Source organism: Argiope bruennichi, chromosome 6, assembly GCF_947563725.1.
Source record: "Argiope bruennichi chromosome 6, qqArgBrue1.1, whole genome shotgun sequence".
NCBI lineage: Eukaryota > Metazoa > Arthropoda > Arachnida > Araneae > Araneidae > Argiope > Argiope bruennichi.
The window spans coordinates 65,835,901-65,862,321 of record NC_079156.1 but is presented as its reverse complement, the minus strand read 5'-3'; the positions used below and the strand labels follow the sequence as shown (position 1 = coordinate 65,862,321).

Here is a 26,421-nt window from a genome sequence, read left to right as displayed (position 1 = left end):
ACAATAAAATTCCAATTTTGTATTTCAAAATTATATAAAAAAAATATTTCTTGTAAAATTATTTGCTTTGAAGTTTCTTAGTAAAAATGCAAAATGTCAGTTAATTTTAAATTAATGGAATATTTAATTAAATTTTGCATATTGTAAATGTTTGCTCAGTTCTTTTTCTAGAAATATTTTCAACAGTTACAAATAAAGTCGTTGTGTAAAATTTAATCGAATATTCATTTTTTTAATTAATAAATGGATAGAGTTTAACTTAATTCTTCTAGATGGGAAACATACATATACAGCCACAATGACTTTTATTTTTATTAAAATTGGATTTAAATGATAAGAAAACAAAGAGGGAAAAAGAGAATTGTTTGTAATAATTAAGAGCGTACTAATAAATTGAAAATGGCAAGAATTCACAAATTAGTGAAGCAAGAGTCGAAAGGTTTTTAAAATTTCTACATGATATGTGCTAATTTTTCTGAGAATATGAAGGGTTTTGTAGCAACGTCTTTTGTTTTTTTCATTTATTACAAAACTATTTTGATGTTAGGAATCCCCCCCCCCTAATCTTTCCTTTCTTTTCTTCGAGATATTTTAACATATCAAAATGCTCTTTAGAGGACATTTACAAACTTTTTGTACGTTTTCATTATTACTTGTGGCGCCATCTTGGGAATTTTATTGGAATCTTTTTTTTTTCATTTGTGATTTTGATTTTGTTTTTAAAGGGAGAAGTGAATGGCGAAATCCAACCACCATACCGGAAGCATCTCTTCCTTTTTTCGAGGTGCCCCCAGGGGGGGGACATCGAAAGTATATATTTCTATCAAATCTGCGGTCAAGGGGGTTGACTGTTTGTACATTTTTTTCCACCACTAACATGTAAACACGATAATTCAAAAACGCAAGGTCTTAAATAGACGAAATTTAGTATGCATTTTTGTGGCAAAAATATTAGTTGTTTAATGATTTAAGCGTGATGAATTTCCTTGATAATACATTTGGTAATTTACCATAAATATGATTAGCAGATAAATGCATTGATATTAATTTCTTGTTTCATATTTTTCACGAGCCAGTAATAGATTTAGATGTATGGTTGTTTACTTTGTCTTCTTCTGCTTTATGAATTAAAAAAGATCACATTTCCTTCCATAAGGGAAATGTGAATTGAAGGAACATTTATACCTTCAAAAAAATTGATTTTTCAATTTTTATTGAATAAAATAGGAGGCATTTTACTGATTACAGAAATGTATAATTTTCATGGGTTTGAATAATCGAAAGTGTATAAATTATCCTTTAACAATTCATCTAACAGCAGCACCTATGAGAGAAAAATGTAGATTATTTGCCTTAATGGAGATATTAATCGTTGTCTCTAGACACGTTTCTTGAAATTTCGGTGAGCATGGAATACATTATATTCAATGAAATCGTATGAAATTTTCTATAACATTTACAAATATTATACGCCTGTTAAACATATTTTTATATTTCCTGCTCAATATTTTTTACCTTTTAGAGATTATTTATCAAGTAAAACATCATACATTTTTTTTAAATTACAAGACATTCATTATTTTTTTTTTTTTTTTTTGAAATTTATATTATTAGCATATTTAAATGAAAATAAGTTCACTATAATTATTAAACCTATTTTCATATTTTAAGTTAATTATTTGAAGTGATTTTATTCGGAATTATTTTTTTTTCTAAGCGCACCGATTTATGGATATGAGGTTGAAAATACATTGCTTGCATTACAACATATATTCAATTTGCCATTAAAAGACAAATACTTTAAGAAACAAATATTTTCTTTACTGTTTTATAATTAAAATAAATCATTCGTTTTATATATAAATTTTACTTGCGAAAATATCCCCTTTATTTACAACTGAAATTTCGGCAATTTCCATTATCGAGAACGCCTCAGTTCCCTTAAACAATCCTACTTAATATTGTCTTGATAGCATGAACAATTCATTTTTTTATCACTTCTTACTTACGTTTTCAAACTTTTTCTTACTTCAGATTGGTTACTCGTTCTTGCATTTGGTTGGAATTTAGCTGCAGGTGCGCTGTTCCACGAACTGCAAAAAATTTTTGAATAAAAGTTTTTTTTGGTGGTGGGGGGGGGTTCAATAGGTTTTTTGGTGTATTGCCTAAAAAATTTAAGAATTTTCAGATCATTTTTCCTGATTTTACTTTTTCGAGAATTCCTTGTTTTTGGCGTTTGGGAGATATATTTTCATTTTAATAAATAAATTAAACTATGCAAAAAGTTAATAACGAATTTATCATAGCGCATGGCCCATCGCGCGCTCTACCAAGGGGCACTGTGGATAGCTTTGTGTCAGGAGCATTCACGGAGAAAAAATTACTGACACAATTGTTTTGTTTAAAAAATCTTAAAAATACAAAAAAATATAAAATTTGTGGAAACGGAAAGTGTAGGACATGTCCTTTGGCAGATAAGGAACAGATCAAAAATAAAAACTCAAAATTACAAACATTCTGTAAAAACAAAAATTTGATTTATCTCCTTAATTGTTCAGAATGTAATTTAAAATATATTGGCCAAACTAGCACCGAGCTTAATTTAAGAATTAACAATCACAGATCCGATATAAAAAACTTCATAAAAAATAGGACCACTGACTTCGAACTGGAGCATTTTCAAAACCATAACTTTAACAATATTAATATCTACATTCTAGAAGACAATATTAACGAATTAAACAAAAGATTAGATCTAGAAAACATTTATATTTGCAACCTGAAAACTTTATTTCCTTATGGTCTCAATAGTAAATTAAATGGGGAAGGTTATGCAGATTTAAACAATAATTGCATTTATAACAAATTTAACATTTTTAAAAATTTTCTAAATAAAGATAACTTTTCTAAAAGATTTAAAAGAGGTAAAGGGAAAGGAGGCAATTTTCAAATTATATTTGAGGAATTTCAAAATTACTGTAATCTGGAACACAATAGTGAAAACATTCACAGAATTAGGAAATACATTTTTGGTCTTAGAAATAATAAAATGAAATGGTTTTTAAATAATAAATTCGGGGAATTAGAGTTTAAAAATTCGTACACTAAATGTATTATTCTAGATCTTATTAAATGTAAACTTAACATTGGAAAAAACGATTTACTTTTTAATAATAAAAATAATGTTTACAAAGAATACTGTGTGATTAAATTCTTGGATATTTACTTCGAATATCTAAAATTACCCAAAATTATACATAATAATAATATATTTTTTCCTCTTGCAGATAAAACTAATGTATCAATAGCGTTTAGTTACACTTCAACTTTAAAGAAAAAAATTTGTAATTATAATTACTATAACAAAAATTTAGATAAAATAAATAAAACAGATTGTTACTGTAACAAGGAAAAATATAAAGATTTTATAGATATTGATAAAGGTCATATTATTACAGGTAATTTAAAAATTATTGAATCCAACTCTTTAAGAGATTTGATGGGAAGAGGAACAAAATTTAGATTAAGAGAAAAAATAAACCATAACAAAATTTTGATTTCTATTGGTAATGATTTGGATGTTTTTATTGCCAAATTATCTAGAAAATACCACTGGCCTGCGGAAGGTTTCGGGGAATGGAAAGTGAGAATTTTAAAGGAAATTAAAATAAAATTGAATACTGATTTTGACAGATCTAAAGAACGTGGGATTTATTTTAGTAAAACATTAAAAAATGAAATAAAAAATTTAAAAGAAAAATTTGTTATTACAGTAATAGATAAATCAGCAAATAATTTCTGTTTAATTTGTAAATATTATTATAAAGAACTTTTAATTAATGAATATAACTCTAATGCAACTTATATGTTAAAGAACACCGGGAAAAAGGAATTAGATAAAAGAATGCTAGCTTTCGCAAAAAAAAAAACCAAAACTAAGACTTGCTCTCTTAACTATCCTTATTTATTCCCAACAGTTAAATTTCATAAAAATCCATTAAAATTCAGATTCGTAACTTGTAGCACTGGTAGTTATAATTACTATACGGGTAAACATTTCTTTAAATACTTAAAAATTATCCTGGACAAAATAAAAAATGAAGACAACTTTATTATTTCTAGTAACAAAGAAGTATTGGATTTTCTTAAAGATAACAACATTAATAAACTTAATACTTTTGATTTCGAAAATTTATACACTAATCTACCTCATGAAAAATTAATAAAGGTCTGCACTTTTATATATGACGAATATTTAAATGAAAATATCATTCCTAAAAATAACTGGCTTGAGTTATGTAATTTTAATATTACTGAAAATTACGTGTTTAATGGTATTAATTTTTATAAACAAGTCAAGGGCATTCCAATGGGGACAGCTTTCTCAAGTGCTTTAGCTAATATTTTCCTGCATTACTATGAGAAAAAAATAATTAAATATAATTTAATAAACGGGTGGAGATATATTGATGACCTACTTTTGATTAACTTCGACAATACTAATATTATTACTAATTGCTATCCAAAAGATTTAATTCTAAAAGATACAAATATAAATCAACTTGAGGCTACCTTTCTGGATTTAAAAATCGAAATTGCTAATGATAAAACAATAGTTGGTATATACGATAAAAGGGATGATTTCAACTTTAAAATAACAAAACTATGTAACTACCATTCCAATCTAAACTCTAAAATTTTCAAAAATCTAATTTTCTCACAAGTTAACAGGATCAAAAGGGTTTGCAATAATAAAAATTCTTATATTGAAGCATCAAATATCCTCCTTAAAAATTTAATTAATAATGATTTTCCTAGAAATTACTGTAATGTCAATTTTTTAATTAAACAAGGTATGGTTTGGGATTAATCTTTTGGCTTAAATAAAAATAGAAATTTACTTGCATATTGGATCACTCAATAGATGGCGCTGGGTGCCTACCTCTGTTTACATAATTTACCGTTAACTTTCAAAAACAGGAAATCACAATCGATTGTTTAAAGTTTCCTTCACTGTTGGATGGTATGTACTGGCCTTTTCGTTTTTAATTTTAATTTTAATTTTAATGCTGTTTTTGTTTTTATTGTTTTTGTTTTTATTGTATTTTTACTTTGTGGTTTTTTTTCTAATTTGTTATTTTGTATTTCCTTTCTGTTAAAATGGTATATCTCTTGAGCATAATTTCGGGGGATTTTCGGGTCACGAGGAATCATTATTAGACTTAATGTCTGTATGTCCTCACAGAAAAAATCCCTTTATTTGAATCCCTGCCTGAGGGTGACCCTTGAAAAAGTCTTCAGGCCGGATTCTTTTTTAATATTTTTTAATAATTTTTTTGGTTTAATTTTTATTTGATTTTTGTTTTTTCCTATTAACTTGATTCTAATACTTTTGTATCAATTCATCTGTGTTTTAGAAGTAGCTGCAATTGCGCTCTCTAAATACTATGAAGTTCCTTTTTGGTTTTAGTTTAAATAGGTAATAAATTTTAGTTGCGATTTCGAAACTGTTTTGTTTCGTTTTCAAACTTTTTCTTACTTCAGATTGGTTATATATATACATATATATATATATATATATATATATATATATATATATATATATATATATATATATATATATATATATATATATATATATATTTAATTTTAAAAATTTATATGAAGATGAGAAGTTTTCAGAATGGTGATTGGTTCTCGCCCTCCTGGTGGACACAGAAATGGTGTGGGGTGATTATGTCCTATCGTTAATAGGACATGTCTCTTGCGGGAAGGGTTGTACCGTGACCGGAGACGATCCTTAAACCTCAGTATATATTGTCACGTCGGTCCGACCAGTCAGATTTCCTCGTGTGAGTTCGGGGAAGGGGAGGGGAGATCGGAGTAGTCAACTATGATATCTTTCAGTGGATACTGTAACATTTACCCATTTTTCAGCAGATGACATTCTAAATCTTGAGACAGTCACAGTCTAAGGGAAAGATAAAGAAAACTATTTTAAAATTTAATCAAGATTCAAATTACCACTTAAAGTTTATTTATAGTTAAAAATTGATGTTTAATGATTTTCATACTCTTTTTATAATGATATATCATTTTATTTTAAAGGCCTTACATTATATATACAGAGTGTTCCAAAAAAGTGTAGCACGCTTTTATTTTCTTAAATATTGCGCCTACAATGTGCTTCCAGCTACTAAGTTTCATTAAATAAGATGGTAAATTGTATAAAAGCACTTTGGTTTCTGTGGAAGTTGATAATAAAGAGTTTTAAAAAATAAATTTTTACTCATCTCTCAAAAAAGATTCAATTAGTAAAATGTTTTTCTTACATTCATCCAAGCAAGCACAGAGTTTCACATTTCTATCTACAAAACTTATAGAAATAGACTTATTTTTAAATTTAAAAGGATTAGTCTCTAATTTAGATAAAAGCATTTATTTCAGAAAAGCAAATTTATTATTTATACAATACAGAAAAACTGCAATATGTAAAAATTTGTCAAAAACTCGAAAACTCGTCATGACTTCAAAGAAATTTGTCAATAGCGTGTAATGTAGTTCATTTTCATTGGTTAAGAACTGCAACACCGACTTAATAAAGACGGGAAAAGAAACTTGAGAAACTTAGTACTTAGCATATCTTTAAAAAGTACTGGAATGCCGAACAAGGAAATAAAATTCTCTACTCGCACTTGTGTACTTTCTAAAAAAATGCCATACCTCAGAAACAATGAATATTTGAATATGCTGATAATTTATGCTGTATGTAACCGTAACGTCTGCCTAATTGTAGAATACAAACATCATTTCCCAGAATCCCGGCACTCTTCTAAGAAGTGTGTTATAGAATGGTTTAGATATTAAAAACTACAGATCCTGACTTTGCAGGAATGGGAAGGAAGGATGAGGCATTAGGCACCTGATGCTTATTTTTCTTACTACATTCATGGTAATTTACAAACATTCATTCCAGAACTCAATATTCCAAACAGACAAAGCAAAAAATATTTTTAACATAATAACTGGCATCTACGGAATATACAAACTGGCATTTATAAAATGCATTTAGAATAATCGATGTCTATTATTTTACAATCGGATCCTACCCTAAATATAAAAAAATCAAATCCCGCGTTTTTTCTGATAAATGTAATTTTAGCAGACGAATGTTGACATCAAGACAGAAATCTTAGTTTTCAAAATTAACAAAAAAAAGAGAGAGAAACATTCTTCTTACAGAAAGTCCTTCATCAATCGCAATTTTTTATAAATGTATTATTTATTTCGAGGTGCCGGCGTCCTAGAATAGGGGCAGCGCAACTTCCCTGGGCGTCCCAGGTTCGAATCCCGGTTCGGGCATGGTTGTTCTTCATCTGTGTTCTGTCTGTGAGGTGTGTGAATGTGCCCCCCTGTAAAAAGGGGTTGTGCAAGCGAATGTGTGAGTTTCATCTTCATATGAGCTAGAAGTCAGACTTCTGCCCTCTGCTGCTCAGGGGTCTTTACCCTCAGAAGCTACTGCACCCCCTTTCCGTGGTAACGTGGACACGACATCATCATTTATTTCGAGGGTGGTGGGGTTGACTGGTTATTCTTTTAATTTAATAAATGCGTTGTTATTTTTTGATTCTGCCCATTTGATAACCTTTTGTACTATGTATATAATCCCTGAAGATTGTAACGGAAGACTTGCACAAATGCCTTTCATAAGTATGGAGAAAATGATCAATAAATTTCCTTTTTTATATAGCATGACACGTTATATGCTTATATATATATGTATATAAGAAAAATATTTTACCAAATAATACTTTTTCGCTAGAGGGGACTATAATTTTTTAGCCTTTTGTTATTTAATCCGCTTAGTTTTAGATGCATTTTTGGAATTTTTTTTTCTGGAAATTGCAAATCACTGTACATCTTTGCTTCGTTATTAACAATTAAATCTATCAGATGTACTAATTCTGTGGATTTTACAACCTTCTTTATTTACAGATTATGAATATTTTACATCGGAAGGAACAAAAACATATGCTTTATTTGCATTCGAATAACTAGTCGCCATAGGTGGCTATAGATGTAAATAAAAAGAAAAAATCGTTACAGCAGGTTTTAATTCAATTTTTTAAATCTTGAATGGACTTGATAACAATTTTTAATTTTGTTTTCACAAAATTAATTTTGGCACAAAATCATCAAAATTTTTTTATTTATTAAAATATTTTAATTAATAATTTACATATTAATTTCTTCCTCCTGTTGCAATTTATCTTTTACAGTTTCTATTATCGCCATGTCTTCAGTGTTCTTGTGAATGTTTCAGTTAAAATTGTCATATTACGAAGATAAAAGCCTGATTATACCAATACTTTTAAATACTATCTCCGAAACGGAAAAGTTTGAAGTGTGAAAAAATAAATACTGAAAAAAAAAATTCATAACAAAGCAAACGATTTTATATTTAATTCTATAAAAGCTTTGAAATGTATGTTAATAATCTTGTTATGCAATTCATTCAATAATTCAAAATTTATAACAAAAAGTTTATAATTCCAAAATAATTATAAAGATTTTTTTATTCATAAATACTTTTGTTCTTTCAACAAACTGCTAAATTTTGAAAGAAAATAAATAACAACAATAGAAACTCTTTAATCACATTTACATATCTCATAATGTGCTTTTAAGTAAGTAAAGTTTTTGCTTTGTTTTTCTAAACAATTTTTAGAATATAAAAAAGATAAGAGCAAATTTTCTAAAAAAAATTCTGAGTCTATAAAATATTATTAATTATATAAAGTATATTTAAATATACTAATATAAGGAGAAAATTTATTTCAAAATGATATTTCGTTTTGAAAAATAAATTTATTAGTTTAAATTCTTATTTATCTTATTCTATATTTCACAATGTTTGCATTTAAGTAAACCGTTATGAAATGGGTCTTTAAAAAGTAATCAAAAAATGTAGAACTAATTAGATTCTATGTTCACTACAACTAACACATCGTGACACAGTTGATCATCATCCACTGATGAGAGATTCCATTTATAAATATTTCTCGCCAGGAGGCGCTGCTGTAGCACAGCGTTGAAGATGAATCCCCCCTGAGTTCATCGGTCAATGGTTCTTTAGGTAAGAGTCACTCACTGATAGGAAAAAAGAAAAAAAAAAAAAAGAAAACTCGGAGATTATCAAGTTCACGCTCTTTGAATGACTTTCATTTCTATGTTGATGGGAAAAAACGACAACATTATGCAATATTAAAAGTTCTGTAGAATTAAGTCGGCGTAGTGATCACAACAAATTAGTCGGTAGAACAATTTTGGATATTTTAGTGGAATTTTTCATCTGTCAAAGTAAGTTTATTTACGTTCGCTATTTTACGGTTTTGTTTATAAGGAAAAGTAGTGAAAATGTCAGTGTTCGCGATGATTCGAGAAAAATTTGGTGCTATTTAAATTCACCCGAAATGAAAGAGAAAATGCAGATTTTACTTTTGTTTTTGTTTTGCTTATCGTAACTTTTGTTTTTTTTGCTTTTAAAACAAATTAATTTTTTTAATTTCAATATGTCTCTGTTATTTAATAAAATGCGTTGTTAAAAAACTGTTCGACAAAATGTATTTGTTCCTTTATGAAAAATATTTTTTACGTATTTAAAATGGTTATACTTCAAAAATTCACTTTGTTGCGAGTTGCGAATTATTGAAATGTTGCAGCAATTACTAAAAAACGCTGTATTTTATAAACCGCACAATAAATATCAAAGGATGATTAAAGTTGAAATTAACAAAGTTTATTTCCAAAAATTTTCATACCGACATAAAATGATCTTGCCTTTCGATTTATACCCAAATTTAAGTGCGTTGTAATTTTAAAATTTTAAAACTCTTATTTAAAAATTTTTCGAATATTAAAAATTACATTTTAATAATAAATATGTGTGCAAAATGCATATATACCATATATTTTCATAATAAAAAGAACTTTGGTCAATAACAATGTTACTTTTAAAAAACGAATGAAAATTTCAAATTTAATTTTAACATTAGAAAATCAAAATTTTGTTAGCTCATAATTTCGAAACAAATAGATTTAGAATAAATGAAACTTGGTTTCCGGGAGTCACATTTGATGTCTTTTTAAAATTTTATGAGAAAAACAGGTGTTGCCATTAAAAATTTTGAAGCTTGTTTTTATTTCAATGTATAGATGGTCCTTTATGAAGTTTTTAATTCAAAAATTTTTATGAGCACGTTAATTTTTTTCGAATGTTACCTTTTTTATGATGGCGCGATGGAAGATACCAGAACAAAGCTGAGTAGCTCCTTTTTCTTTTTCCGCGATTTACATTATGATTGGCCGGCGTCCTAGCATAGGGGTAGCGCATCTTCCCCGTGATCTGGGCGTCCCGGGTTCGAGTCCCGGTTTGGGCATGGTTGTTCTTCCTGTTCTATCTGTGAGATGTGTGAATGTGCCCTCCTGTAAAAAGGGGTTGTGAAAGCGAATGAGTGATGCGTGAGTAGCAAAGTCGTACTCTTGGCCCTAGTTGGCGCTACGATAAAAACAAGAGGCGTCCCCCTTAGGCTTAAAACGGCTGTGTTTGAACAGCAGGCTTGTCCGTGGCAAGTGCCATAAGAAACAAACAAACAAACAACATTATGATTGTGGCGTATTGCCAGATAACAGCTACAAAACACAAGCAATTGCTTTTGTCTTGTGGGCTTGTTACTCGGCTGCGAACCACAAGGTCCCAGGTTCTATCCTCGCTCATAACAATACGCCACATGATCATCGTCTTTGATGAATTTGTGGGAAGGTGATTTTAATTTTAAACGAGATTTTTAGAAAATGCAGATAAAAGATAGGTTGCAAAATCTGAAAAGGCATCGTAAAATTCTATTTACATTCAGATTAGACAATTTATAATAGGTTAACGATGAACTTTTTCTCTTTATTTTTGCACGATGAATTTTGTAGAAATTGAAATTTTGTAGTTTTTGTTTTCGTTGACTTTCTTTAACTTTATTTGCACAGAAGTATGTCCTGTTTTGTTTTGCGTTTCATAGCATGATAAAGAAAATGGACATCAAGTTGATCTCTTTTCTATTTACCACTTAGATAAAAAAAAATTATGCAAGTCTATTTACTATTTTGTTGTCGTTGCGTCTCCCAGGGGGGCACCTCGAAATGAGGATGAGATGCTTCCGGCATGGTGGTTGGATTTCGCCACCCTGGAGGGTACACTAATAGGTGGGGGATCTGACTCCTCCCATCGATGACGGAACGTACTTCCTTCGGGGAGGATTGTACCGTGGGCGGTGACGGCCCTTAGGACTCAACCACAGTTCCCGCCAATGTTGCTGTTGCGGCGGTCCGGTCATTCAATTTTTATGGTTTAAATCCGTGTGCCTTCGTGGCGGGTCGGAGAGTTAGATGGCTGACTTACTATTTTGTTGTGAAGACTATATACCTATTTCCATTTATCTGTTTCGGTGCACATTCGAGTTATCGTGTTTATATATGAACAGACAGATAGACAGACGGTAAATCTTTTAATGAACATAAGTTACAAATTAAACCAGGTTTATAATTCTACCGACAAAATTCAATTTTAAAGTCTCATCAATCTGGTTTATTACATTTTAAGTTAAGGTTTTCACATATTCACAAGAAAATGAAAAGAAAAATTTCCGCTGTAGTATTTCGTTCCAGAATTTGAAGCAAGCCCGTCATTCCATCTTTGATATTTATCGTCTTCATAAGCAGACATAATGAGAAAAAAAAAATTCCCTCTCATTCAAGAAGATTACAAAAGCGGATATTTATCGAAGTCCCAGCGTCGAATTTTTTTTCCCGGTTACAATGTTTTTTCTTTATATACATTTTTTTCACTAGAAAATGAAACGGGGGGGGGAGGGACTATACTGAAATTAAATCAACAGTAAACACTGTGGACGCCTCTTAGTGTGAACTCGGTTAATGTTATCATTCGCTTTGCATTACAGAAATCCTCTGATCCCGAATGAACTATTCAAATGAATACAAAAATATATATTAAGTGAGATCACTGCATTGTTTAATGTTATCAGATTTGAAGTAGGTAAAAGATAGATGCTTCATTTTCAATCAGCGTTAAATATTGAGGTTCTTGATATTTCTTATTCCATTTGTAAGGACACATCTGCGAATCATTTTTCCAATTGCTCATATTCTTTTGCCTAAACTAGAACAGTCAGGATAGATTTAAACGCACAACAACATTGCCAGGTCTGTCTTGAAATCTGCTGAACCATAACCATTTTATGAGTACAATTGAATAATGAAAGTAAAATGTATTAAGGTGTACGTACACACTTGACAACTTTTTTTTTAATTTCAACTTTAAAAATCCATTTTTTTCACAGTAGGTCATTAATACATGTTTAAACTCATTTCAGTCAGAAAAAACCATATTACACTGATTATCAATTAATTAATTAATATTTAATGAGCTAATTAGCCTGTTTTTTGAAACATGATATCTTAAATTCTAATTTGTACAGACACATAATTCTAGTTGGAAATTATGCCTAATATTGATCATCATGTTGTCTGCCTCAATCAAGTTATAAAAATATATAGTTTTTTTTAAACAATTTTTTCATCAACAATGAATAGAAAAAGCGAGATTTTTTCTGTAATTTTAACTTTTAAATAGCTATAAAAAATTTATTTCTATAAATATAACTTTGATTGAGGCACAAAACATCCGCTATATCATACAGATTATTTTGATATATAAATAACTATATTTGGTTCATTTCTTGTTGAGTTATGATTGTTTGAATGAAGCAACATAGTGAAAAAATATCATTCTTCATAAAATGAGTTTTAAAAACTCCGTAAGTAGAGTTTTTAATGGAAGCATCTCAAGAAAAATAACTATAACTAGAGAAATATTTCGAATATTGACAACATCTTGATATCGTTTGAAAGCTAAAGGATCAGACAATATTATTAAGCAATAAAAAAATATTCGATATTTTGAACGATTTTCGAAGTTTCAAGTGTGTACATACACCTTAAATAAAAAAAATGGTTTGTATGTCAAATATAAAACTGAAATTTTTTAACAGTTATGAAAGTCTATCCATAAATGAGGCAAAGTAACACTAAGGTGTAAGTGAGAATTTCAAAGACTCTTCAATGTAAAATTTTGGAAAATCGTGAACTCTTTATGATCAGGATAAAGCAATAAATGGGGATGGTTCCTATGGAGACGATTGTGTAGAAGAAAAACTTCCAACGAACACGTGATATTTTGTAACCTGGCGAGCAGCATCGTTTAAGAAATTATAGAAAATTATACATGTACGAACAATACGTAAGTAAATAGTTGAGGAATAACTATTAATAATCATTGTATGTTGTACTTTCTGGTATACGTAGTGTAGAGAAAGTATATTAAACGTGAAAAAATATTAAAACTCGAGATTTTGACGAATTTTCAAGATTTAGACCTCCTTGAATTCAAAAAATATTTTTGGAAAATGTCCGTCTGCCCGTCTGGGACAAAGATAACTCAAAAATGCTTTGAGCTAGACGTTTGAAATTTGGTATAACTGTTTTATTACACAGTTTACAATTTATTACACAAATTTTGAGTAAACTCTGTTCAGAGGAAATTCGTCTGTTTACCTGTTTGAATATAAGATAACACGATAGCTACAAAACGAAGAGTGCTAGATAGATAATCTTTGGTTCAGGATTTAACATCCATAGGGTAGACACCTGTCAAATTTTGAGCCAGATCCAGTACAGAGTTGACGGTCTGTCGGTCTGTACTTTCAGAAACACGTAAACGCGATAATTCAAAAAAATATATGACTTAAATATATCAAATTTGGGACGGGATTTTGTAATTACAAGTGCAGTTTTGTGTCCAATTTTGGTTTCAATCTGTTGAGAAAAATGTCTGAAACACAAATTTGGTTTTTGAATACTATTAACCGCATGCCAGGGATTAATCGTCAAAAAAAAAAAAAAAAAAAAAAAAAAAAACGCCAAGAATCGCACGAAAGATTCAGTAAAAATACTAAATTCGCGCCAAGGTGTAGTATGTCGTAACTATTGTACGCCAATGCCATTTAAGGCGTTTTCTAGCATGACAAATTGTATGCGAGAACGTTTTGGGGGGACCATTCTCGCTGATTAATTGTTATTTTAGAAATAAATTATATATAGCTCTGAGGCAAATGTTTTCCCCCCTTGATGTGATAGAAGTATAGTTGATATTACCCTATTTGATTATTGTTAGCAATAGATTAATATTAACAAATTTCATAAGTCTAGAAGTAATCATATCAAACGGCAACTACTGTATTGTTATTTCATTACCGTTTGAAAAATTATAATTAGTTCTTTTAGGCATAGATTTCGTTTAGAATTTTTTTTAAAAATCCGATAAGACCTATAAGATGTACATTTATATATGCATGCAAAATGTTCAACATATATATATATGCATATATATACCCATACTATCTGTACATTTTAATATGCATGGTGAAAAAAAATGTTCAACTCGTTTTACAAACCAGGACATTTGACGTGGTACTTTCAGATTTGTCATTTTCTTATTTCTTTGAAAATTAGTTGAAATTAAGAAAGGGTTTTAAAAATTTCCATTATATTTTTAATAAAAACGAAGTTTAAAATTAAAATGTTTTTCCCCAGTACCTTTGAAACAAATAATTGCCCAAAATTATTTTAAAGTACTTTAAAATTTAAAAAAACAGTCTTTTTAGTGATCCCAATGTTTTTTTCAATATAGTTTTCTTTCCACTTATTTTAATAAAATTTCAAAAAAATATTTTGAAAATATTTAATGCTTTGCTTTTTATTATTTTAATTATTAGATTTATACTCGTTCAATTTGTGACGATATTAAATAATTCTGTAATTGTACAGCACATTATCTCTTCTATTCAATTAAGAGCAAAAATTTAAACGTAAAACAAAGCTTGAAAACATTAACATGCTACAGTTTTTCGGACTGAAATTTTGAATCCCCTTCATTTTGATTATCATTAAAAAAATAATAATAAAATAAACTTTTACGTATCTTTTAACGATAAAGGGATGACAAACATTATTTTCTTTGTTTGACTTGCAAAAACTTCTAGCAGTTGCTAAATATTAAGAAGTCAAATCACGTGGGCAGTCACAGTTAACAGTAGCATTCCAAAAGCTTATTTTTGTTCGAAATAACGAGTGATGTACATACGAAATATTTTCAAAAAAATAAATCAAAAACAAACAAACAATAGATAATTGGACTGTCGATAAATAAGTACTAGCATCCAAACCTGTTCTTATCGAACGAAACAACACACTGTCTTGGAACCTTGAAGAGCACCCCGAATGGGGCCCCCATGAAACGTCATCTTCGCAACTTTCGCTCTCCTCTGGAGTCACAACTCAAAAAAGCAACATTAGATACCACTCCATTCATGGTAAGTAACAAAAATGCTTCTGTTTTATTGGTTCCTTCGTTTTCAGAAAAAGAAATTATTTTTCTTAGAGGAAAATACTCTTTAAGAAATTAATGACCGTTGTTCATTGTCTTAATCATTAACCGTTTTTTGAAACTTGATGTCGTCGCTCTTTAGATGATTAATCGTTTCTGTTGCCAACTCTCTACATATTATCTTTGTAATCTTCGTTTTCGTTAAAATTAATGTAAATCCATCGCAGACGATTTTGTAAAGTTTAAGGGTCTTTATACATATTGCTATCCATGTCCTTTTTAAATTTGATGCAACATCAACTTCAAGCAATGATGAAAAAATTAAGCATATTTATATATTATTATCATTTTTGTTTCAGTTAAATTTAATTAAACCAAAATAGCGATAAAGATGGAGTTCTTAAATATAAATAACAGATAATGAAATTGGACATTAAAAAAGATGTTAATGTTAAAATTAATCGAAATCCATTGCAGACGATTTTGTAAAGTTTAAGAGTTTTTATATATATTGCTAACTTTTTCCTATTTAAATGTAATGCAACATCATACAAATCCCAGACAATGATGAAAAATTTAAGCATCTTTATCTATATTATTAATAAGATGAATTTAGATGAATTTTTAAGATGAATAACAGATAATTAAATTGTTAATGTTAAAAATTAATTAAATTCCATTGCAGACGATTTTGTAAAGTTTAAAGAGTTTTATACATATTGCTATCTTTCTCTGGGCTAAATTTAATGAAATATCAACCTCAAACAACGATGAAAAATGTAAACATCTTTATATATATATTATTATCATCTTTGGTTTAGTTAAATTTAATTAAACCAAAATGGAATTGTTAAATAAATAACAGATAATAAAATTGGATGGAATAAAAAAAGATTCGAAGATATAATTTTTGTTTTGTAGATTGAATGAAATTTTAAATGCTTGAATGAATGAAATTTTAAGTGCTTGAAAAAATGAACGTAAAAAATAGTTCAAGATTAAATTTAATATTTTTGATTGGAAATTTATCGTTGTACTTTGTTCTTTAACGTATTTTCTGACTATCGAAAGTTAGCAAACCTCCGGGATTAGGTTGGACAGACTTAATTTTCTGTTATTTATCTCTGAAAGAAAAGAATGTATGGAATAAAAACAGACTTTAAATAAAATGTCTTAAATCTTTCCAAAGCAATTGATTCAAATAGAAATTTGTTTAGAATTAACTTAAGTTTTCATTTATTTATTTAATTTATTAATTATTTAGCTCTATAAAATTGCGATACAAATCCTACTTAAACTTATCAAATTTGAAAAGCAGAGAAAGTGCTGAATAAGTCCGGATTTCAAACAAAATGTAAAATGTTTCAAAAATTCTCTTTTTTTAAAGTAACTTTTGAAATTAAAAATCATTTAAGATAATAATTTGAGCCAATACTTTGAAATTGACTCGATAAAACTGTTTTCTATTTTGTACAGTTCTTTTTCATTAACCGTTTAAAAGGTCTTTTTTTTTCTAGTTATAGCATATTAAAATATTTTTAGAATTGAAATTTGCTTAAGAAAAATAATACATTTAGCTTATTAAATAAATTTAGTTTGATTAATCAATTAATTTGGTTAATTAATAACTACGCAAGACAGATTATTTTGTGTGAGATAAGAAACTGAAGCATCTAAGTTTCTATCTTATTGAAAAATTTGTCAGAACTTATGCCAACCTACATAACTTTCTTACAAAGATCGATGAATTCGGTAGGAAGTATACTTCTCATGGCCCTAGAAAGGGTTAATTAAAAAAAGCATGATTAAAATTTTTTTAGAAGTTATTAAATAAGCATATTTTACTTACTTGTATCTTTAAATAACATTTCTCATGTCTTCATTATATTCGAAGTTATGCTGCAAAATATATTCACTTAGAAAAAGATAAAAATATTTCATACTAGATTTCTAAGAATAAAGATTATGAAGCAGGCTTGATGTAATTAAGATGATTTAGAAATAGAAAAGGAAAATATTTAAATCTAGACTTCCAGTAAATTGACTTGACGTTCCGAATAAACCAAGACAATATTTCATTTTTGATTGTTTGAACTGTTATAAATGAAATGCCTAAATTTGTCCGTTTTGGATGAAATATATATTTTCTAATTAAATTGTTCAAGATTCGTTCCTGTTGGATATAAAATATTCCGAATAATTTTGTTTTTACTTATAATTAAATAGATCGTATTAAATAATTTCTAAAAAATGTTAGCCGTTTCTTTTTTTTCATTTAAACTCTTCCTAAGTTAAAAAAAGAAATTAAATTCATCAAATCTATCATTATTTTAATGATAAGATGATGGAATCCAGATAAGAATTAATTAAAAATAAAATCAATCCATTCACGAACAAGTTTATTTTTTATAATAAATTCCATCCTCTCAAATCGCCTTGTTTACATTATTTCCAGTGGCAGATGTTTAAAAAGTCGTCTGAATTCAGTAGGCTAACAGTGCAGTGAAAAAAAGAGGGTTGAGAACTGTGTAAACTGCAATAATGACTAAGGTGAGATGTGAATTCTTGTTTCTGTGGAGACAGTGCAACGCTGAAAGTAGGTCTAAAATTATATTTAAATATTTTATGATAATTTTTAGATTCTAGATTGGATTCATAGATTATCATAATTCACTCATTCTAATTCAGGTAATGTACAACTTGTCCATAAAGAGGGGTTTTTTGTTTGGTTTTTTTTATCAATTTATTCAGAGAAATCAATTGTGCTATCTGGAGCCAAATAGATTATTGTATAATTGTCCATTCAGTGGCGTAAATCGAGAATATGTGATCTTCTCCAAATATTCAGAATGGAATCTTAAGAAAATTAAAATTATCATTATCATTATCACTAACTTTAAAGAAGACGGCGTCCTGGCATAGGGGTAGCGCCTCTTCTCCGTGATCTGGGCATCCCTGGTTCGGGCATGTTTATTCTTTTGTGCTCTGTCTACGAGGTGTGTGAATGGGCCTCCTTGTAAAAGTGGGTTGTACAAGCGACTGTGACGCATGAAGTAGCAAAGTAAGCTCTTGGCCCCTAGTTGGCTCTACTGAAAAAAACAAGAAACGCTGACTCGGCTTAAATCGCTGACAGATCTATCAGCATGCTTGTTAAGTGCAATTATAAAAGCATTTAATTTTTTAAATAAAGATAAAAATTTGAATTTTTTGTAATAAAGAGTTGATTTTAAAGAATCTTATAATTATCTTAATCTTATATCATTGATATATTAAAGAATCTTATATAATCATTTTGTTAAAGAATCTTATAATTATCTTAATCTTATATAATTGATATATTAAAGAATCTTATATAATCATTTTGTTAAAGAGTCTTATAATTACCTTATTTTAATCATATATTATTTAAAATCTTATACGGGTAAGAAAACATATATATTTTTATGTAATGCAACATTTTTATTTTTTATAACGTTACAACAATTTGCAATTTTCTAAAAATCGTTTATTATTTCGAACTTTCAGTTTAATAAAAATGTCTACAACTTCCTGAAAATAACGGTCCAACAGTTGGACCAATGAGTGACGACCAAACAACAAATGCAGTGATTTCTCCATAATTCACTTTTCTGCTATCCAACCCTTTCAGTAATCCAGCATTTTCAGAGGGGCGAGTGAGGTAAATTCAAGGGGAAATCACGTGACTGCACTCTCAGTTTCTTGGGCGCAACCTTAACAATAGACTGTTGATAGGATTTTCCAATATTTATTACATAAAGTAATATTTCCCAGTTAAATTCATTTATTTAATATATGTTGTATAGAGAAAGTATAGTAATCGTCAAAAAATTCGAGATTTTGTCAAACCACCACGTTTTAGACCTTCCTTTCGGGGTAAAAAAAATTGGAAAATGTCCGTTTGTCTGTCTGTAAGTGGCAAAGATAACTGAAAACCGCTTTGAGCTAGACTGTTAAAATTTGATACACTGTCTTTACACCAAATATGCTGATTTCTATCAAATTTTGGGCAAAATCTGTTCCGAGGAAGTCCGTCTGTCCGGCTGTTGTAAAATAAATTAATGCGATCAATACAAAATGAAGAGTGCTATATAGATAATAGTCGGTACAGAGATTTAAGATCTATAGTATAATCTATCAAATTATCAGTCAAATCCAACAATGAGTTGAGTGTCAGTCGGTCTGTACTTTCAGAAACAAGTAAACGCGATAATTCAAAAACACAATGACTTAAATGTATCAAATTTGGTATGGAATTTTGTAACTACAAGTGCAGTTTTATGTCAAATTTTTGTTTCAATCGGTTGAGAAAAACATGTCTAAAACACAAATTCGATTCTTAGATACTAAATTCGCCATGGTTGACACGATAGATTTAGTTAAAATATTAAATTCTCGCCAAAAGTTTATATTCCTTAACTATTGTACGCCAATGCTATGCAAGGCGTTCCCTGGCATGACAAGTTTATTAGAGATTATGCGAGAAAGTTTTGGGGAGACTATATATACTGGTTTTATTTTTATAAACTGCCATTAACTTTTCACTTTCGTTAAATCAACATTTCTCTGCCATGATATAATTATTCTTTGCCATATGACTGAGGTATTAAATAATATTAATTAATTACCTTGTCTAGATTATCATTAGATAACAGAGGTAAAATTGTAATTAAACAATCTTATTTGATTAGTATTGATCTAAATTATCAATAGATTACTGAAGTATCTCTGAAATAATCACCTTTATTTGATTACCTTTGGTTTAGATTATCGTTAAATAAACAACACTCCTTGAAGTTTACTTGAGATTCCTCAAAGAGGATTTTATAAATTTAATTTTATAAATAGATTCTCCTTGCTAATCATGGCGATTGAAATATTTAAAAATAGCATTCAAACAATACACACTTTAGGAAAGCTTTATAACATAAAGTGAATTATTTTCTATTTCGTATCTAAAAGTGGATTTTTTTAGATGAAATTCAATATTTTCATTTTCTCAGATGCGAAGTACATAGAAAAAGTATTGTTATCATCAAGAAAATCAAATTCGAAATTTTGAATTCGAAAAGCGCATTTGTCACTGTGTTTGTCTGCACATACGATAAATCAAAAACCCTTCATGCTATACTGATGTAATTTGGCATAAAGACCAACTTTTGCACTCAATTCATTCGGAGGAAATCTGTGCATTTCTATTCGACTAAAAATGAACTCCATAATTATAATATTTCAAGACTTAATTGTATTTCGATATACAGGTTTAGCATCTGAAATGGAGCCTCTTATCAAATTTCAACCAAATGTGTCAACGGTTTGACCGTCTGTCGATCAGTACATCCGCATGCGTGTAAAAACAACTATTCATACATTCAATAACTTACATCGAGGAAATTCTTTATATGATCTTGGGACTAGTCTGTAGTATCCGCCAAATTTTAGATTTAATGGTCGATGAAAAAGCGCCAAATCTCGCCAAAGATCTGTAACTTTCGATAATAATATCAAAGATATGTAATCACTTTCGTAATAATTGTTCTCCAGTATCATGTAAAGCATTTGAGGCCTCATTTGCTGGGGTTTAGGGGGGGGGGGGCTAACAATTTACCGGAGAGCATGCGAGAATATTTCGAGAAGATTACTGCAGCTGGTTTCTTCCATTTTTTTCGGACTTCCAGTAACATTTTAAATCATGTTTTGAATGTTATTAGTTTCCATTTCTGAGTTTGAAACTTTGTATATGTTTTGAATCTTGTAATTTCCCTTAAAATAAATTCTTTGAAAAAAAAAATCAACATTCGTTTCAAAATTAACTGTCTCTCACGAAAAATAATTCTCACAAGTTCTTAAAAGTGACAATTGTCAAATTAAATTGTGCTAAATCTAGATCTTTATAGTCTTACTTATCGCATATTTCTAATTTTAAAAAAAACAACTCACAAATTTGTGATGTTAACATGCTATAAACTTTATCTTTAGAATTTATAGTAATTTATCATTTAAAGATGTAACTAACAAAAACTCTATATTTTGTTTAAAATAATTTTTTTTTTTAGCCACGACTCTCAATATCAATAGCAGAATTCTGAAACATGAATGTGGTGTCTTTTAGTTCTTTTTTTTTTCGCAATAAATATTCAAATAAGAAAAGAAAAAAGCGTGACTTTATTGTTGAATATAGAAATACGAGTAACTAAAAGTCTATAGTAAAAAAACTAACTTGAATAAAGTTATAACATTGATTATTTTAAATATTCTAGTCTTATTTGTCAAATATTTTACGATTTTTGTTTTAACAAAATTTACAAATGCTAAAACTTAATTACAGCATGGGACGAGAAGCCGGAAATTAACCCTAATGCTAATTAAAGCCCTAGAACGAAATCGATCCCTTTGTGGCAATGCACGATAACTTCTAACTGTTCGTTCTCAACCCCTTTTGCCTCTTTCTAGGGAGACAATCCCTCCACCTTCTTTTATTCTTAGGGAAAATTTCTACAAAGTTCTGGATAATCGACACTTTATTTAAATATTTTTTATTTCTACTTCATCCGGATAACACAGAAGTGCGAGAGATAACAAATAAATAATACAAGGGGTGTTCAAATGAAAAGGTACGAAACGTCGTAACAACGTAACCGTTAACATATTTGCCTATGCCGCTACGGGAGAACGTAGCGAGATATCTAGGGATGCGATTCGAGTCTCCAGCGTAGATTGAAGGATGCGCGGGAGCCCGCATGCGCAGGAGAGAGCAGAGAGCTCTTATAAAGAGCGAAGTCCATTTGACTAATAATGTTGAATTCTTCGAGCACAGAAGAACCATTAACTCCGATGTGCACTGTGAGACACTCCGAAGACTACGCAGGTCCATCAAAAAAAAAAAAAAAAAAGACCGGGGCTACTCACGGAGGGTGAGGTTCTGCTCCATGATAATGCGCGTCCACACGTCTCCAGGGTCACACACGCTGACCAGGTCTGGCCAAGTTCAAGTGGAAGCAGCTCGACCATCCGCCATGCAACCCAGACATGTCGCCCTGCTATCTGCATGTGTTTGGACCCCTGAAAAAACATCTGAAAGGGAAGCGCTTCAACTCGGACGGCAAACTCGGGGACGCTGTGAAGGACTGGGTCACGTCACAGCCACAAGAATTCTGGGAACAAGGAATCCTTCAGCTCGTGAATCAATGTGATCGTTGTGCTCAGGCTTATGGTGTATCCTTTGAATAAAATCTTCATTCATACCCACATTGTCTTTTCGTGCCTTTTCATTTGAACTCCCCTTGCATCATACAATAATTAATAAAATAATTCTGCAAAGTTCTAACTATACCTATAAATCGGTTCCCTCTAGATAAAATATGTTCTGATTTATCCGAAAATAGATGCTTTTGAAGGTTAACGTAAGACATCAAGTGCTTAAACAGATAAAAAAAAAATTGCAAACAAAATATTTAAAGCACGTTTCCGTTGATCATTATCTAGAAATATGTCATATAATTAGAAATTTTGCAACCTCTTTTCAGAGAATATTTATAAATTCAATGTTTCTTTATAGAGAAAAAAAATTTTTTTTTTTCCTTGAGAAATATTTTAAGAAGCCCATTTCTATCTCAATGTGCTACTGTTTCCGAAGAGACCACTTTTCATCTCAGATCAGATGCTTATCATTATGCGACGATTAATCTGTGGGGGTCGAAGTACTATAATCAAAAGCACAGTTAATTTTTTTTTCCTAGCAAGAGGTTAACCTTCATTTGTTATCTGGCCAAGGTTATCAAACAAGGCGCCATCGTCTTCTTTTTCCTTTTTTTTTTTTTTTTTTTTTTTTTTCACCATTGTTGCGAAATGCACCATTTGGAAAAACTTGGGTGAATTTATCGTTTGCTAAACGTTTGAAAAAAAAAATCGCGTTCGTTAAAAAAATTCCCAGCCAACATAGAAATAGAAGGAAAAAAATGTTTATGTCCGAACTTAAATTTGAATTTTTATTTCGAAATATCAGAACATGATGATGTTTGAAACTTGATTGTTTTAAATTTTACTATACTTTTAAAATTTACTTTAATATAATATTTTTTTATAATAGCGATAACGTGGATACAACGATTTGTTGTTATCGAAAACAAATAGTTTTAATGTTCAGATCAATAAATTTCGCATTGCAGAGAAAGTTTTAAAAAAGAGCTTAGGACTACTTGAACGAAAAATGGCAGCATTATAATATTTTATGCTTTATATTATACTAGTCTGCCTTTATATTATGCTAATAGACTTCATTTACAAGCTGATTCGCCTGGGATATTGGTTAGTAAAATCGTTTAGATATAATTTCAGATACCATTAAATTGTCAGACATTAAAATTGTGTTATGTTAATTGTCGTACTTCCCCTTCATTGTCTATATATGAACCTCTCTAATGAAGACCAATCCCATGACATCACAGCGCTATTAAAGATATAAATGTTCGGTTCACGGTTTTCTTCTAAATTTCATAGTACTATATTTCATTCTTTTATTCGATTTATATTGGAAGACTTCCTATTGAAATGGTTCTTATGACAAGACTTCGGGAAAATTTCTTCATTGATTATGGTCCCTGGAACCCAAAATCATCCTTCGTTTAAAAGTTTGTGTGTGTGTGTGCGTGTGTGTGTGTGTGTGTGTGTGTGTGTGTGTGTGTGTGTGTGTGTGTGTGTGTGTGTGTGTGTGTGTGTGTGTGTGTGTGTGTGTGTGTGTGTGTGTGTGTGTGTGTGTGTGTGTGTGTGTGTAAGTGATTTTCAAGCCCTAATATTGACTGCTTCTCACATCAACAACTTATGTTGCCAGATAGTAACTTAGATGCAAAGGAATCTATCTACCTTTACCTTTTAACTTGCCAAGAGGAATTTTTTATTCTTCTTATATAAGCTACACAATTATTAAACAGAATCTTTCTTTCAGCTTCCAATAGTTGAAGAAAATTACGCTATTAAATATTTAATGAAACAAAGAAAACGGTTTGAATTTCAAGAAAGCATTTAATTTATTGTGGTAATTTAGACAAAAAAAAAAAGATTTTTTAAAAAAAATTTCCAGAATTCAAAAAAAGTTGCTCTACCACTAAATCAATATCGTTAAAAAGATAATCTTTTTAATTTTGAAACGGTGTAAAATTTATTTTTAACTATAATATTTTCCGAAATCGCGGAAAACATCAAAATTCAGCTAAATCTTCAACTAATTAAAATTATAATTATAATTTCAAAACATTCGTTCGGAGGTGCATATTTCCACCTTCCAAGATATATATAGGCCAAATTTCGTAGCTGTCGGTCAAATGGCTTGGTCTATAAAGCTCCAACACACATTATTTGTACAGATCTTGTTACTTCATTATTTGTAGAGATATTATTACATCGTTTTCAGTTACTTCACTATATGTACAGATATTATTACATCGTTTTCAGTTCCTTCACTATTTGTACAGAAATTATTGCATCGTTTTCAGTTCCTTCACTATTTGTACAGATATTATTACATCGTTTTCAGTTACTTCACTATTTGTACAGATATTATTACATCGTTTTCAGTTTCTTCACTATATGTACAGATATTATTGCATCGTTTTCAGTTACTTCACTATACGTACAGATATTATTGCATCGTTTTCAGTTCCTTCACTATTTGTACAGAAATTATTGCATCGTTTTCAGTTCCTTCACTATTTGTACAGAAATTAGTACATCGTTTTCAGTTACTTCACTATATGTACAGATATTATTGCATCGTTTTCAGTTACTTCACTATTTGTACAGATATTATTACATCGTTTTCAGTTACTTCATTATTTGTACAAATTTACTTTTTTATAATTCTTGCATTAAAGTGCACCACACACACAGAGAACTATTTAGTATGGTCTCAAAAAGCTATGTATAAACACCTTAACCAAAAACAGTGAAAAATATTACTGTAAAACGTTATAAAAAAATTATTAAAAATATTTTTTAATGTTTGTTGAAATTCTAGAAAACAATGTATGGAAATAAATTAAATATCCTTAAAAAAAAGTAATTTATTTGGAATTTAAGGTGCAGGAAAAATAGATTTTAGGTAATATATTATGTTTCATGTAGAAAATCATTGAAGAAATTTTTTTTTTAAACCAGTTAATTGTTTCGACGTCTTCGGAAAATACTTATCTTATTTGCGTCGCTAAAATTGAGCGATGTCGCTGCTTATTACTCCTGACGAATAAACTCGTCATAACGCAAAATGCTGTACTTTTTCATTACGATTATAATCGTCAAAAATAGTTAACTGATTAAGAGGGATGAGACTGGGAAAGTATAGAGTCTGGAATATGGAAACAGTGGCAATCTAGGGTAAGCAAGTGGGAGAGGGTATAGATACTCTCTATGCCAGCCTTGAGAGAAAAATAAAGACAATATTTTTACATTTTTTTTTTTTTTATAATTTTGAATTGCAGACGATTTCGGTGGGGGAGAGGGGCGAAATGTTCTAGAAGTATTTGCTCTTGCTCTTTTATTGCGTGGGAAGTCATTATTTCTTGATGTGGAATTTTTTGGAAAATACAATATTTTCCGCCGTTATAAGAGAAAACAAAATATGGGGACAATCTTAACTATTTATAAATTCCGGAGCACAGCACTGGTATACCATTGAAGAAGGAGCAAGCTAATGCAAATACTTTGATAAGTGACGGGATTACTTACCTTGCCTAACTCCGAATGGCAGCGCATTTCCATTGTCTTGAAAGCCATGCAGAAAAGATTTCTTGTATTGGTTGGCAGTCAAGAAAAGTAGACATTCACGTGCGTGTGAGCGATGAGTAGCTCTCGAGGAAAAGCAGAGCAAATTTATTTTAATGACCACGTGGAAACCC

The 26,421-nt window shown here is 29.6% G+C and overlaps 1 protein-coding gene across 2 annotated transcripts in view; it reads left to right on the top strand.

Moving 5' to 3' along the window:
- The first annotated feature begins 9,220 nt into the window (after positions 1–9,220).
- LOC129972910 (ecdysone 20-monooxygenase-like) overlaps positions 9,221–26,421 on the top strand; it is a 44,527-nt gene continuing 27,326 nt past the window's right edge. Inside the window, exon 1 of one of the 2 annotated variants that reach the window (XM_056087226.1) lies at positions 9,221–9,360. Coding sequence is in view for 1 of the 2 variants with exons in the window: in XM_056087224.1 (XP_055943199.1) it covers positions 18,056–18,064 (9 nt within the window). In the remaining variant the exon portion in view is untranslated. Of the gene's footprint in view, positions 9,361–18,040; positions 18,065–26,421 lie in introns of those variants that run through there. The other variant, XM_056087224.1, reaches the window with a different exon arrangement.